Source organism: Cololabis saira, chromosome 8, assembly GCF_033807715.1.
Source record: "Cololabis saira isolate AMF1-May2022 chromosome 8, fColSai1.1, whole genome shotgun sequence".
NCBI classification, from domain to species: domain Eukaryota; kingdom Metazoa; phylum Chordata; class Actinopteri; order Beloniformes; family Belonidae; genus Cololabis; species Cololabis saira.
Genome location: NC_084594.1, coordinates 29511581 through 29526866, shown reverse-complemented (window position 1 = coordinate 29526866; position 15286 = coordinate 29511581). Strand labels below are relative to the sequence as shown.

Sequence of the window (15286 nt, the reverse complement as noted above, 5' to 3'; positions counted from 1 at the left end):
TATATATATATATATACAGTATATATATATATATTTTAATGTGTGTGTGTGTGTGTGTGTGTGTGTGTGAGTGTGTGTGTGGGTGGGGGGGCATGCATCAATATCTCACATGTGCTCAGGCAAACACACACACACACACACTCAGAGTCCTCTGACCGGCCACAGCTTGTCTGTTTATTTGACTAAGTAATCATTAATTTACCCAGGAAGCTCCATTAAGATTATAATCTTGCTGAGAGGAGAGTGAAGCAGGGAGGAAAACTCTCACTGACCACAGCATGTGTTCGTCTGTGTGAGCGCATGTGTGTGTGCTTGTGTGTGTGCTTGTGTGTGTGCGTGTGCAGAAAGGGGTGATCCTCTTGAGAAAAGACCGTACATGTGTCCGTCTGCAGTTTGTCTTTGTTTCATGGTGCATCAAATGTTCAAAGAGGCTTTTCAGCAGAGAATGACTTTACAGCGCTGCAGTTGTTTCGGTCTTTCATCCGTCTGGCCCGAGAGTGAGGCAGACTACACTCCGCTGACCCTTTGGTCACACACCCTGTGCAATGTAATACTCCTTTTGAGCAAAGCTGTTTCACATTATCCAGTTTTGATCTCGTCCCAGCCATAGATTTATTTTTGCATAATTTACAGCTTTCCTGTGATGATGTTCCTGCCTCTCTTTAATTTAGTTAAAATGCTGGACACATTCCTTCTTTCTCTTCCATCTGTCTTTCCTCTCTTTTATCACTCCTTAGGCGGAGTTAATCTCTGTTTTCTGCGTCACTAGCGCTGATCGCCTCCTAATCACACAGGCAAATGCATATGCAAGTACAGTCATGCACCAGCACGCACGCGTACACACACACACACACACACACACACACACACACACACATACACTTGGCTGGAGAGTGGTGAGTTGCGGGAATAATTAAGTGATAATTAAGGTCTTTTTAATGATTTGATTCAGTGGCTCTGAGCATTAAGAGTATGTGTAAGTGAGGCACTCACCTCTCTAGCCTATTACCATGACCTTGACTTTAGTGAACGCACTAAGAAAGAAAGCCAGATTAACCATAGCATAAGAAAAGGTTAAGGGAATCTTAAAGGTTAACATACAAATACGTATGCAAATCCACAAATCAGTGCCTGCACAAACACACAACCACATTGTGGCAATGGGCTGTAAAACTTACTTACACACGCTTATACAATGCACTACTGCCATGGGGATATGAAATTTAATGCTCCAGGGAGTGATATGTTGGTTGGTTGATTGTTCTGTGTGCGTGTGCGTGTGTGTGTGTGTGTGTGTGTGTGTGTAAAAGTGCCTGATTTGCAGATATACACTAAGTGTGTAGTCCATACTGTGGTTAATTAAGTGGGAGAGCAATGTTAAACTCAGTGGTTTTATTAGCGGTGCAGTGAGTGAGAGTGCATTATCAGCCCCCTTTCTCTCCGTGTCCTTTTTCCTCGTCAGAAAAAAAAAAAGAAAAAGAAAAGAAAGAAGAGCTGGTACAGAGTTTCTTAGCCATCTGCATGTCTGTTTCCAGAAAGCCAGCACATTTCACATTTCCATTATGATACATCTTGTCAGATCTTCCCACTGCAATTTATACTTGCCTAGAGCTATGGCTTCTTATTAAATTTACAGTATTCTCTGGTTCGCTTGAGTGTGCATGTACGGGTTTTCTAGACATCCCCTACTATGCAATTACTTCTCTTTCCCCACACTGTTAACAGTCGTATTCACAGCCTTTACAAGGCGGCGTGTGTGCCTTTTCTTGTGAAGGTGGGAAGTGACAGGTTGATGTAGCCAAGCATTTGACAAATCTAATATAGATGAGAAATGTTTATTGGTTTGTGTTGACGTGACAGCCGCTTTGTCTGGGACCTGGCATGAACACATTCTCCTGAAGTACTAGGATTCACTGGATGATGCTGAAGAGCGTCTGTGTGTGTTTGTGTGTGTGTTTGTGTGTGTAAATGTGCATATGCGTACTCCTAAAAAATAAGAACAGATGAGCTAACCAACATAATATAGGTGGACATTTGGACCGGTGCTTTTTTTGACAGACCATTCAGCACTGAATGAGATGCAATCTCACTCAGCATGATTCCAACACAACCATCTGGGAGTGAGTCCAAAAGAATGTGTGTTGCATTACCTGTTGTAGCATAAGAGCTTGCTGTTGCTGCAGCAGGGCCTGCAGCTGAGGTGGAGACAGAATCTGTTGCATCTGCTGAGGAGTGATCATCTGTGGACTCATCATGGCCATGGACACAGGCACCTGAACACAGAACAATAACATGCAACGCTTTAAACTTCCTTCCTTTGCTGGATATTAGGAAAGCAAACTATGCGAACTGAGTCAGTCAGTAGGCCAAGCTTTGTGTGAAAAGGCCCAGTCAGCAGAGCGAGCCTCGAGCATGACTGTGCCTGTAACTGAATGCTCTGCTCAAAACAAACAATCTGCAAGGAGATTAAGCAGTGTGCTGGCATGGACAGGTAAGTTCGAGAGCTGTGTTGTTACTGAGTTTTCATTCGCCGGTGTCAATCTGCTAAGAAAAGCTGGCAACATCAGATAAAGATAAAATGACAAGAGAGACACACTGGAACATATTCATATTGTTGACACTTTCCTGCACAAACCCGGTGCTATTAAATACCGTCAATTTCTGCAGCCGCAGCCAGAGATAACAGCACAGATACATAATCTCCCAATAAAATATAAAATCTTATCTGCGTTTATAAACACATGATTACGACTGCTTCCAATTCTTTCTCCACACAGTCGGGCCTGGCTGAGAGGGAAAAGAACAACAAAGCGGATATCTGATGAGATGAATATCTCATGAGATAAAGCTACTGGCAGCTAGAGAAACAGAGAGTGAGGAAGGGGACAGAGTTGTGATTTTTGCAGATGTGTTGTGCAAGCACTCTTCATGTTCACACATTGCACACAGAGAAGGGGTGAGATTGTAATCTGATTACAAACACTGCAACACCGAGGACAAACTCGCCACACCTATTTGAAATGCAGACACAATAAAAACACCAGCAACGCCTCTGACAAAGCACTTTTTCCGTTTATGAACTGTTGGAGTAACAATGGTCAACAAATGAAGAAAAAAAGAGCAGAGAGATATTTGGGGAAGGGGCTCCGATGGATTTTGGGATTGATCTGGTATTCTTTATCTGTTTATGCACTGCAAGATTACTGCCTCTCCCTTCAATGCTTGTGCATCAGTTAACTAATGCACTTTGGGTTTTTTTTAAAATAGAAACAAGCATCAGCTCTCAACAGGATGACTGTACTTCACAGAGAAATACACAGCACCCCGTGAAGCAGGCCATTTATCTATTTTTACTTCTTGAAATATGAAATATCAATATCTCTCATGGTGAAGCCATTTGTAGACACGGATCTGTGTGTGTGTGTGTGTGTGTGTGTGTGTGTGTGTGTGTGTGTGTGTGTGTGTGTGTGTGTGTGTGTGTGTGTGTGTAGCCCGCTTAAAGCACTCTATCTGCTCACCACCTGAGGGGATGGCAAAGGGGAGGGTTGAGCTGTCACTGGTAAATTAAATCTGTAAAGAGCCATTTTCACTTTGTAAACAGGATCGTCTATAAATACTAACATCCCCTTGGCTCTTCTCCGAGGTCCCCCAGCTTTTCTTACATAATCTGGAAGGGATGGAGTCTCGGTAGCTGTGAGGGTAGGTCACAGGTGAGTCCGGGCTGAGACAGACGGAGAGGAGTGTGATTTGATACACATTTAAATGTGTGCAAGAGCGTGTTTGAACCGGGACGCATGAAGCAGATGAAGAAAAGATGGAGCCACTGCAAGGGCGAGTGAGGGGAAGGGTCGCGTTGTGGCGGTTGGTAAAGGAGCGGGAGAGGGAGATGAGGGAGGAGGTGGAATAAGCGAGCAAGATGGGGGTGGCGGTGATGGGTGCCGTTTGGCGTCATGCCAGCTTGCCCCCGCCGCCAGGCCTTGTCAGTCTAAGCTGCAAAATGAAAAGCTATAATTAATTGCTCTTGTGCATCCCATTCTTCCTCTCTGACAACTCATACATTCTATTTTATACACACCGCCATCGACATTTTAAAGTCACAGGCGTAATAATTAGTGGAGTTATAGCACCTTTCTCTGTGTTGGCTGACGTTCTGATGCCAGAACCACATGTGCGCGCCCGTGTGCAAGTGCAGATAAAGTATGCTGTACTGTATGTGTGTCTGTTGCAAGCTGAATGATGAGTAGTTAAGGTTTGACGCCATTAATTGCCCCTATAATCTAATATCACAAAGCGTGGTGATTATGGGGCACGCGTTGCGACCGCCATACGACACCGCCAGCCTCAGAGCCCCGCCACAAAACAAAAGCCTCGCCATTAGCGATTTGACGGGCCAGGACAAAAGCACCTCACAATGCAGAATTATATTTTCATTCGGCTTTGTCTCTCCTGGTGAATGATTTCTCCCCTTTCATTGGACTCTGAATAGGGAGAGTCTGAAAAGCCGGGCGATTTGAAGTCAGCCATTTATTAAATGCATTTAATTTTTTTTTTTCTTTTTCCTGCTGCCTTCCTTTTTTCCTGTTGCATGTTAATTTAAAAGAGAGAGATGCATGGTAGATTAGTGGGAGAGCAGTGGTGTTGGGGGGGGGGGGGGTGTAAGTGCAAGTAGGAAAAGGACACAAGTGTTCACGTAGTGTAAGAAAGGAGAGGAAGGTTGTAGTAAATGAGAAATAATGGTTGGAAAACAAAGAAAGTGCATGAGTTGTCCCACAGAAATAGAAAGGGACCTGATCAAGTAGGTTTTTGGGACGGGGAAAAATATGTGACCCAGACCCCAGAGCAAAGTACAGGTAGAGAGTCATTCGATTCAGTGAAGGATGAAGTCCAGTCACTAATAATGGCAAGATTTAAGAAAAAATAAGAAAAAAAAACCAACCCTAAGACGTCACACATATCATTAACATGCAAGAATCACAAGCCGACTTCCAATCCACCAGCGCGCGAGTAGGAGCGCACTCAGGGTTCAGTGGCTGACAGAGGTCAACCGCTGCCGTGGATGGAGGGAGCTGAGGGAGGGATGGAGGCAAGACAACAGAAGAAGGAGACAGCCCTGCCGTTTACGGGGAGCGGAGGAGTAATTAGAGGGGTTGTTTGAAGAGGGAGTTTAACTGATTAACAAAGGAAGAGAGGGAGCCGGGGAGCTCTCGGAAGATGGGGAAGGAGAAGGAGGAGAAAGGCATGAGGTCCCACAGGATAGAAGAGAGAGAAATAGGGCAATGTAACTTGCATTTCAATGAGTCTCCATCCCTCTCTCCTCCCTTGATGACTTCTCACTCTTAACAAGGAGGAAAGCCTTTCACCACTTTCCATTTCAGATGGAAGCTCCGGATGGGAAGACAGATTGTTATATGATATTAAAGCCGTCTGCAGCCCGGGATGGACGCCGCTGGAGCAGCCACGGGACCCTCTTTAGGGACCGTTTAAGTGCCCGCATCATCGCCAACTCATGCAAGAACTTGGATTCCCCACTTTCATTGATTGATTACTACAGATTGCCCTTAATGATCAAATTTATTTGCATGAGCTTAAAAAACAACATTATATTTGAAACAAAACTAGATGGCATATAAAGGTCGACATTAAAATTTGCCTACGTCGTTGAAAAGCGGCGGTCACTGTGCCGTGAAAAGCAGGTAAATCTTTTACTTCTGCAGTTGTTCACTTCAAGTGTGTGTGTGTGTGTGTGTGTGTGTGTGTGTGTGTGTGTGTGTGTGTGTGTGTGTGTGTGTGTGTGTGTGTGTGTGTGTGGTGAGAAGAAGGGAAGCTATGATCAGAATCTAAACAGGCTCTCAGTCTAAATGATGCAGCCTCTGCTTCGGGGTCTACAGGGACACACAGGAGAGAGGGATAATTGAAAAAATGACAAGGAGGGAGCCAGAGGAAGAGAACGACTGACACAGTCCTCCTCCCGCTCACCCCCTCTCGAGGTAGGAGCAAACCCCAGTGCTGTTTATCCTTGTCACTGAGCATTACCACCTCACCCTGGAACTGACTGACTCCTCATCTACCTCCCTGTCACACACACACACACACACACGCACACATGCACACACACTGTGACACACAGTCTTCTACGCGTCCTCTTGCATAAGATAATACATTTACAGCATGCTTGTTTTAAGTGGCATCTTTATCAAACGGCATCACAGATCTTCTGCCTCTTGTAAAAGTTTGATACGTCACACCATTGGGGGGGGGGGGGTGTCACAAATCTGTCTAGAACTCTTTTGTGCTTGTTGGCATCTCACACGTCAACTGCATGTTGGTTTTGTGTCAGCAACGCGCAGCTTCTTGATGTGTAAATGATTCTTGCTGGCTCAGGATTTGTTTATTCACAAGCGATCATCACTATCGGCCACTCCATCTTTCCAGGCAAACAGCCTGTCTGTGCTCATCATGCCCAGATATGAGAGGGGAGCATGCAGTGTGGCTGGGTCGGGGGTGGGGGGGGGGGGGGGGGGGGGCGTGAGGGTGGAAATGAAGGGGGAGAAAAGAGAGGCAGAGGAGAAAAGTACTTGAGGGAAAATGAGAAATGGAAGGGGTGCCCACTGTCCTGAGTGTTGTTTGGTGCTCAGGGCCAGGCTTCCACTGGAAGTAAAAAGAGCTCCATTGTGTGCGGTGAGTGCTCCTCCTCCAGCTAATCTGAAGGAGGACCGGGGGCCACATTACTCTGGGGGTAACTGAAGGGCAAAGCCAGGTGGACTTGGGGATGATATGGACATTTTTACAGCTTCAGACTTTGCTCAGACGTGTCTGTGTCCGTGAACGGTGTTTTTGTGAAAGCAGCTGAAGAGTACAAATCTCAGTCTGCCAGAGAAGTTTTTTTCTTTTTCTTTTTTTTTTTTTTCATTTTACTCAGTCATTGTTTGCATTTTATAATTCATTGTCTCAATAACTTAAATATGCATTTGAAGGCTGCATATTTATTAGTATTTTAATTGTTTAGTTCTTAAGTGACGCGACCTGTTCTCTTTATGGGTTTGTTTTTAGTTAATGAATTCAGCTGGACTGAATAATACTTAGTTAATCCCCAGACAGAAGTGATATTATTGTAATGAAAAACATGAAGGAAAATGGCAATAAAAATGCAGTGGGATGTTATGTTTGTGTACGACAAATCATTCTTAGCCTATAAATATAAATTGTATATTTTATATTGGAATATATATAAATATATACATATATAATTATTGTTTTGATATATAAATATATCAAAACGATGACATTAGGAAAAAAAAAACATATTTTCCTTTTGTTTGCAAGGTATTTGCTAGTGTTTCATCAACTATTAATTATTCATTTTAGTTTTAAACAATATATTTTCCACCAAAAGGTTGAATAGCATCCAGTGATTAATATATGTTTTAAGGTTTTTCCCCGTTTCCTCTCGGTAGAAGGATTTTAACCTCCCGACCGTGGCACAGTCACTCCACTGTCTTCCTGGTACTTGTTAAAATGATGAAGCACCTGTTGAACTCATCCTTTCTACCAACCTGGCAGACCTGCAGTGGACAATTTCCCATACAGGGTCAATAAATTACTTTTTTTTTTGTTCTCAAGTGGAAATGTTAACATTTGAAAATTTGGAGTTAAAATTTGGAGACATTTCTTTTGTTTTATTAACTTTCTCCTGATCTGGTGACCAGGATAAAAAAAGAAATAATATAATATATAATTTAATAAATAATAATAATAATAATAATAATAATAATAATAATAATAATAATAATAATAATAATAATAATAATAATAATAATAATAATAATAATAATAATAATAATAATAATAATAATAATAATAATAATAATAATAATAACTATATTTCACATTGCTGCCAAGTGTCTGTTATCCATAAAGCAGAAAAGTCTGTTTATAATCCTTGAGTTCTTACTAGAATCTGAATGTAGTTAAGGAACTCAGTATTTCTGCCTCTTTCCCGTTGATCCAATGCAACAGCATTTTTTTTAAACTGTAACTGTAATCATTAACTCGTAGAGGTGAGTTGCCACTGGGATCTATTTCAGCGTGATGTAACCCACACATGTCAAACACACAAATCTCATCGCTCAGCTAGAAGGTTCTTGGCTTCAAGTCCTTCTGTTTGAAGTCTTCGGTCTTTCTGTGAGGAGCTTGCATGTTCTTCCCAAGTCCTTGTAGTTTCTTTTTTTTCCGGGTACTGCGGCTTCCTCCCACAGTCCAAAAACATGTATGGTCAGATGACGAACGATTCTAAATTGGTCACAGGACCGAGTATGTGGGTGGATGGTCTCATCTGTCTGTGTGGCCCTGTGACATCATCAACGAATACATCAACTGTAAATCTTTAGCTGTACCAATGTGTCCTTCAGCGGCTTTTCTAAAGCCAACAGGATGAACATTGAGGCGGGGAGGTCTTGTGCTCTCTCGTTGTGCATAAATGCAGAAGCACTAAAACAGTATGTATGAGGAAGCTTAAAAAACATACACACGAGCAGATAAATAAAATAAAAAATAAAAAAAAACACCCAAAACAACAACAAATTGAGAGGACAGTGAAAGGCCAGCAAGTTCAAGTAGATAATCCCTCCTTCCCCTTCCTCTTCCTCCTCCTCCTCCTCCTTCCATCTGATGCCCCAGTGCTTCAGAAAAAAAAATGACAACACATTTCAAGACACACACACACACACAGACAGACACACAATCACTGCACTTCACTGGGAAGTGCGAGAGGCCGTTATCGACCCTATTTCGTTACTGATTTCACTCATGTTTGAAATCACAAAATAAGAGTTTCACACTTGAATGGCTAGACCCAAACCTTTCCTCTCCATCTTCTCCATCTGTCTGTCCAGTCCTCAGTGCACAACCCCACCCAATTCATTGGCTGGTCAGCCAGTACCCATGCACCCTTCACGAACTGTCAGGATCCCATACTGCCCCCCCCCAACCCCCCCAACACACTCATATACACACTAACCTGCACACATAGGCACAATTCCCTCCACATCAAATAAGAGAAGCTGCCAGCTAAGCACTTTCTTTGAGTGGACAAAAGGACTGCTTTGGGAATGCACTTAAAAAGGAAATAAAAGAGAACGAGAGAAGAACAGCTTCAGTTTCACAGACTCTAGAGGGCTGAACGCTCATCATCTTCAACCATAATTTTATCGATTACTTAAGACTTTGAATCAAATATATATATATATATATATATATATATATATATATATATATATATATATATATATATATATATATATATATATATATATATATGTACAACTGATTAAGAACAAAAAATGTCTGTTTTAATGGCGGCATGACTGAGTTTCCTCCCATCACCTCTCCTGCGTGGTTCCTTCCCTCCCTCCATCCCACTGCGCTGGTGTCAGCCCTCTCTAGAGAGCAGGGAGCCAAGCTAATTAACATATTTCTAATGAGTCTTTTCATTTTTTTTTCCTAATTAAACGAGCTCCTCAATAATACATGAAAACAGGACAGTGCACTATTCAATTACATACATATGGGCGACAGCCAGGCACGTGCCGTAATCTGTATGTGAGCATGCCAAGTGCCAATGTGTTAAGTGTGCCAAGCGCGCGTCTGCCAAGTGGTGCATATGTGTCGGCTCGTGCCCACACAGAGCACGAATGTTTGCCAAGTGTGTCCATTGCAGGGGAACATATGGTATGCAACGTATCATGCTGGGTAATCCGTCGATTGCCACAATTACCACTGGAATTATTCAAATTCAGCCGAAGGTGAAACGTCTTTCCAGTTTACTGGCATAGAGGGGGTATGCAGGGCTTGCATGCGGAGGGATTCAGACTAACATAACCAGTATTAGACATAAAGGCCATGCAACAGAACATCAAGACCATGAAAACTTTAGTGACAGATCTTTTCCGCTTTGAATTGTTGAAAAGTGTCATTTCTCCCTTTATGTTAGTGCTTTTCTTTGCATTCCAGGTTATCACTTAACTACTGATGACCAAACTGTCACTTTAAAAAAAAAGGAAAAAGGTCCTTGCACTACGGCTACTTTTTTTTTTCTTTCTCACAATACATCCGTCCTGCAAGTGCTTGTCATGTGACAATGTGACACATGCACACACACGCACACGCCTGCACGCAAAGTATTCTGATACCATCTCACGCAGCACAGCCAAACACAGACACCACCACAGAACAACCAATCAAAAAGCAGATTAAATCTCAGAGTTTCTTTTACTCTCCGCTCAGATCCTCCCCTCTATTATAAATAAAGAAAAGAAATATGATGGAGGGGAAAACGTAGTGGGGTGGGGGGGGGGGGGTGCTGAGTGGTAGGCGGGGGCTTGTCAGTGCTGACTGAGGTTTCTCCCGAGAAGTCGGGGCATGGGGAGAAGTCTTCCCACTCACCCCGTCTGCCTCTGCCGTTCTCCCTCAGAGCGAAAGGAAAAATCTAATTATCAAGCTCCTAAAGATCTCATTATTGGCTCCGGCTCATTTGCATGTGTGAGAGCAGCCCAGCAGGAAGCAACCTGAGGACAGCCATTTTTTTTTTTTTTTTGCCTGACGTGAGGCACTGTGCAGCGGCTCACTGTCACCTTTAGAAAGGACCACATTAAACATCCATCTTCCTCCACTTGTGGCCAATGTTGCTGCGGCTGAAAGGTGATCATGAAGCTGGAAATTATAGAGACGTGAACTTCTTACTTAGTCGCTTTCACGTCGCAAAGTCTGATAAACAACTAAGGGTGCCACTGCTACTCCCAGATGCAGGAACAACAACCACCTCGCACCATGCACTGTGGGTTTGCGCGTTCGGAGATGGCGAGGATCCAGGCGCAACCGTGCACACACTCATACAAATTTATATCAAACTGTGCCTGTGCATTTGTGTTGCTAGGATGCTTGGGGCCATGTAAGCTGACAGCTCAGACAACAGAGATGCAGCACGGGTGCCCTGGAGAGTACAGAGAGGCTCGTCAGGTCAGGCAGCAACAAACAGGACAAACAAGACAGAGATGGTGAGAGTAAAGGAAAGGGTAGAGCGCAGTCGGTATGTGTGTCTGAGGGAAAGAACAAGGGGGAAGGTTATACTCCTTTCACAGTAGAGATGTGAGTATGAAGCAGGTCAACTGAATGCATGTGTGACCTGCATTTTGCCCCGTTCATGTGTAAATGCTTGCTCCCAGAGACGTGACTGCTCTTATCAAGACAAGCCTCTCCCTGATGTCAACTTTTCAGCACAGACACTGCCAGTGTATTCCTCATGTGCAGCATTTAATGTTGATGTGCAGCACAAACGTAACCCTAATAATAGGAAGGCATTCACAACACAGAGACCTCTGAACCGCTTTCTAATTTATTTGATTTCTGCAAATATTTTTATACAAAGTAAATAAAATAAATCTAATTTCAGTTGAGGTTTCTACTGAAGAGCAATCATTAAAATATTGCTTATCACCTCATTACATTTTTGACCTTGTGAGTAATAAGAGTGGTTTCATTCTGTGGCATTTTTGCACTTCTTAAAGGTCACTTGGCAATTAAACTGTGTGACTGATAGTTCAAAACCCTAATTTTTTCTTTCGACTTTTTTAGTGATGCTGTCTGAGTTTTATGTGATGTCATTCTATTGATGTCATTTTCCTACTGAAATACTGCACATTGCAGCTCATAATTGATGCATGTTTCCTCTTTATCCTCAGCACCCTTATATTACTGCTCCCAGAAAAAGTTTTTATGTGAAAAAACATACTTTAGCACTTAACATTTATGAGAACAAATAAAAACAGACACATTTAACAAGGATTTTTTTTCATCTATTTGCATGTAAAAGTTAAAAGATACCTCTCTCAATCAAATTTGTAAACAATTAGTAGCCTCGTACATAAATCTGAAAGGTTTTACTTCACGACCACCTACTGGCTTCAGACACAGCAGATTAAATCCTCCACCGTCCTTGATTCTGTCTAACATCTGTATTTTACAATCCTCCATTTCAGCCTTCCTGACCCACACTGTGATTATCCAGCTGTTTATCATGTGACATGCTAATGAGAGAAGTAATGCAATAACCAGACCACTTGCTGCTAAAGCAGACCCATGGCCCGCTGATGCAAAAGCCAGCTAAAGAAGGACAATTCTGCAGATAGTCAACATATTATATCATTTTTAGGAGCTGCCAAATGTGATGTCTTGTGTGATACCTGTCAACATGGACTAATAGTAATGATGCATGTGTCCTGCCTGTGTGTGTGTGTGTGTGTGTGTGTGTGTGTGTGTGTGTATGTGTGTGTGTGCATGTGTGTGTGTGCAGCCTCCTCAAGTCTTTTTTTTCAGTAGGGATCCTGCACTCCAGCTAACCCCACTCTCTCTGCTTACTGTGGAATTCAACTCTGAAAACAGCTCGCTACCCAGAAACTACAAAAGCCTCATTCACTCACACCCTAACAATAACACACACACACACACGGACACACACACATTTGCACTCAGAGAGAGAGAAAGAGAGAGAGAGAGAGAGAGAGAGAGAGAGAGAGAGAGAGAGAGAGAGAGAGAGAGAGAGAGAGAGAGAGGTCGATACATGCAGACAGAGAGTGAGAAAGGGAAAGAAAAACATGTCCCTTTATCATACAGAGCAGTTGACGTGGCAGGATTGTTATAAAAAAAAGAAAAGAAAAAGAAAAAAAAATCTGCAGCAGTCATTGGTTTAATAAAATACAAATGGTGAGAAACACTTGAGGTGTGTATCTACATGCATGTGTGCTCTGACCTGCACGGGACTCTGTTTGACCTCGTTGCTGCCAGGGGAGTTGAGTCCAGAGGCCTGCTGGAGGAGGAACTGTCTGGCTGCCTGGAGTGCCTACGAGAAAGACAGAGGGAGAGAGAGAAAAAGGGATGATCTGATGCTCATCACGTGAATTACATTTTTCAGCTCACATGCATAACACACTTTCAAAGTTAAAGGAAAACGTACGCTTGTGCAACTTTATATGAGCATATAGTAGGATTGGAATGAAAGAGGTCAGTTCCCGACGAAGGCCGGCCCGGCCGCTCTCAGGACCCCTGCACTCCGCCAAGTCTCTCAAGTGCGCTTGCCAACGTGCATCCGTCTATCTGTCTGTCGAAATCTGTCCCACTGATTTCAGACTGCTCTTTCCATTCTGTTTCTCCACCCTCCCCTCTGCCTCACTTTTTCTCTGCACCCCTTTCCTCCCCCCCTCTCTTCGCAGTGGATGGCACTAAGTGGATTTTCCACATCGTCCGAGACAGAGTTTTTGTCGCTGTATCTGTGTGTGAGCCTGCTGGACAGTGTTTGTGTGTGTCACCATGACGTAAGAAACCGTTTGCCCCGATGTGCCCTAAAGAGAGCTGTGAATACCCACCGACCTTTTCGTTCCCCCCCCCCCCCTCCTTTTCACATTTCTGTCCTCTACCCTACAGGGCTGCCCGTCCAAACCAGTGACACAATCGCTCACCAGATCCATTTCCATTCCTTCACTCTTCCCTCGAGTCTCGTCGATTCATCCCTAAAATACTGCAACCTAAGCCATCCGTCCTGCTCTCTAAGCATATCCGTCTCTTTTGCCGTTTACTGTAACGACTGCTTTAATATGACTGAAAGTTCCTTCTTTTTCTTCGCTGGGTGGCTCGTTTGCAGTGTTAAAGAGAGAATCTCACTATCACTACGACAAATCATTCCCAAAAGAAGCCGACATTTCTGCTGGAATGTCTGCGCTGTTCCAAAAACAAAATAAGAAAACACCCATCTCACAGCTCAAAAGCGGCTTTGCACTTACGGTAAGAACACACAATCACACGTAAAGACACACACACGCACACACACACACACACACACGCACACACACACACAAACTGTATAAGCACAACCTCATGACAGAGGGTAGGAGAGAGGGGAGACAGCAGGATGCACATTTGCTTCCTCTGACTCAAAAGGGAAAGGTTTCTTCGTAAATATTGATTTATGAAAGTCCCTGTGTGTGTATGTGTGTGTGTGTGCGTGTGTGTGTGTGTATGTGTGTGTAAATGTGTGTGGTCACCACAAATTAACGGCCAACACGAGAGATGTTCTTACCATGGAAGCTCTTACTCAACCACACAACAGCAGCAATTTGTAGCACTCCATCATTTCATAACTACAGAAAGCTGCAACAGTGAGAAATGAAGCAGTTCGCACGGACTCCACTGTCACTTATTAAGGCGAATTGGCAAATTAGAAGCTTGGGCGCATTAAGAAATGTTTAATTAGAAAAACAGAGAGGAGAGATTACGCCGAGACAGAAAGAGAGAAGTTCTGTGTGCAGTCGGAGTGATGAAAACCATATGTATAAAGCACACTTGCTACTTTTGCTGAGACCGCAATTAAAACACACGCGCAGACGTGCCTGGACACACACACACACACACACACACATGAATTTTAACACTTTGACAAAAATCTTGGGAACCCCCTTCCTTTACTGGTTTGACCTCAGCATTAAAGCAGACACAGACACATACACACACACATGCACACACAGACAAACATAACCGCCCAGTTTGTTGGCATGTGGTGTGAATTACTCCTTGAACACCCTGTCTGCCCCAGAGTGAGTGTGTGCGTGCATGTGCGTGCATGTGCGTGCGTGCGTGTGTTTTCTGTGTGTGTGAGCGAGAGTGTATGTTGGCAGGAGCGGAGGAGGCATGTCTGGCAACAATAAGGGGACAATTCCACCCAAATTACCACCCTGATTACCACTATATTAAAGAGCCATTTATGGCTTTCATAAACGCTACAACCAAGCAGAGGTGATGCCTGTCTCCTCTCCTAGGCCCGTATCCATGGATGTGTGTTTATTCAAAAAACAGAAAAAGGAAAAAAAAAAAAAATTGCCTCATGGATTTAAACCCTCGCTGAGTTTATATCCACATGAGTTATTAATTATTTAGTTATAAATTAAAGACTGGTGTAAGGTGTAATGCAGCTAAGAGGCAAATTCCTCAAATTTAAATTCACTGGTGTAAAATTGCATCTTAAAAGGCTGTTTTGCATCATAAAACCCCCAAAAAGTATTTTTTTTAATATATAATTGGCTTTGAGAAATGCCCCTTAAGGTTGCAACTTGCTCTGGTTTAATGACAATACTGTTGATTAAAGCTGTTTGAACTAAACAGTAACAAGTATGATAACAATGTCACAATTCATGTATCTTGATGGCCTTTTCACGGTGTTATTAAGTTACCTTGACTGTTTCTT

General features: G+C 43.1%; 1 protein-coding gene across 7 annotated transcripts in view; it reads right to left on the bottom strand.

Moving 5' to 3' along the window:
* Window positions 1-15286, bottom strand: part of foxp4 (forkhead box P4) — a 94468-nt gene that overhangs the window by 28722 nt on the left and 50460 nt on the right. For 6 of the 7 annotated variants that reach the window (XM_061727645.1, XM_061727649.1, XM_061727646.1 and 3 more), the window contains 2 exons: window positions 12803-12892; window positions 2151-2273 (listed from right to left, as the gene is read on the bottom strand). In XM_061727645.1, the coding sequence (XP_061583629.1) occupies window positions 2151-2273; window positions 12803-12892 (213 nt within the window). Of the gene's footprint in view, window positions 1-2150; window positions 2274-9016; window positions 9052-12802; window positions 12893-15286 lie in introns of those variants that run through there. The other variant, XM_061727652.1, reaches the window with a different exon arrangement.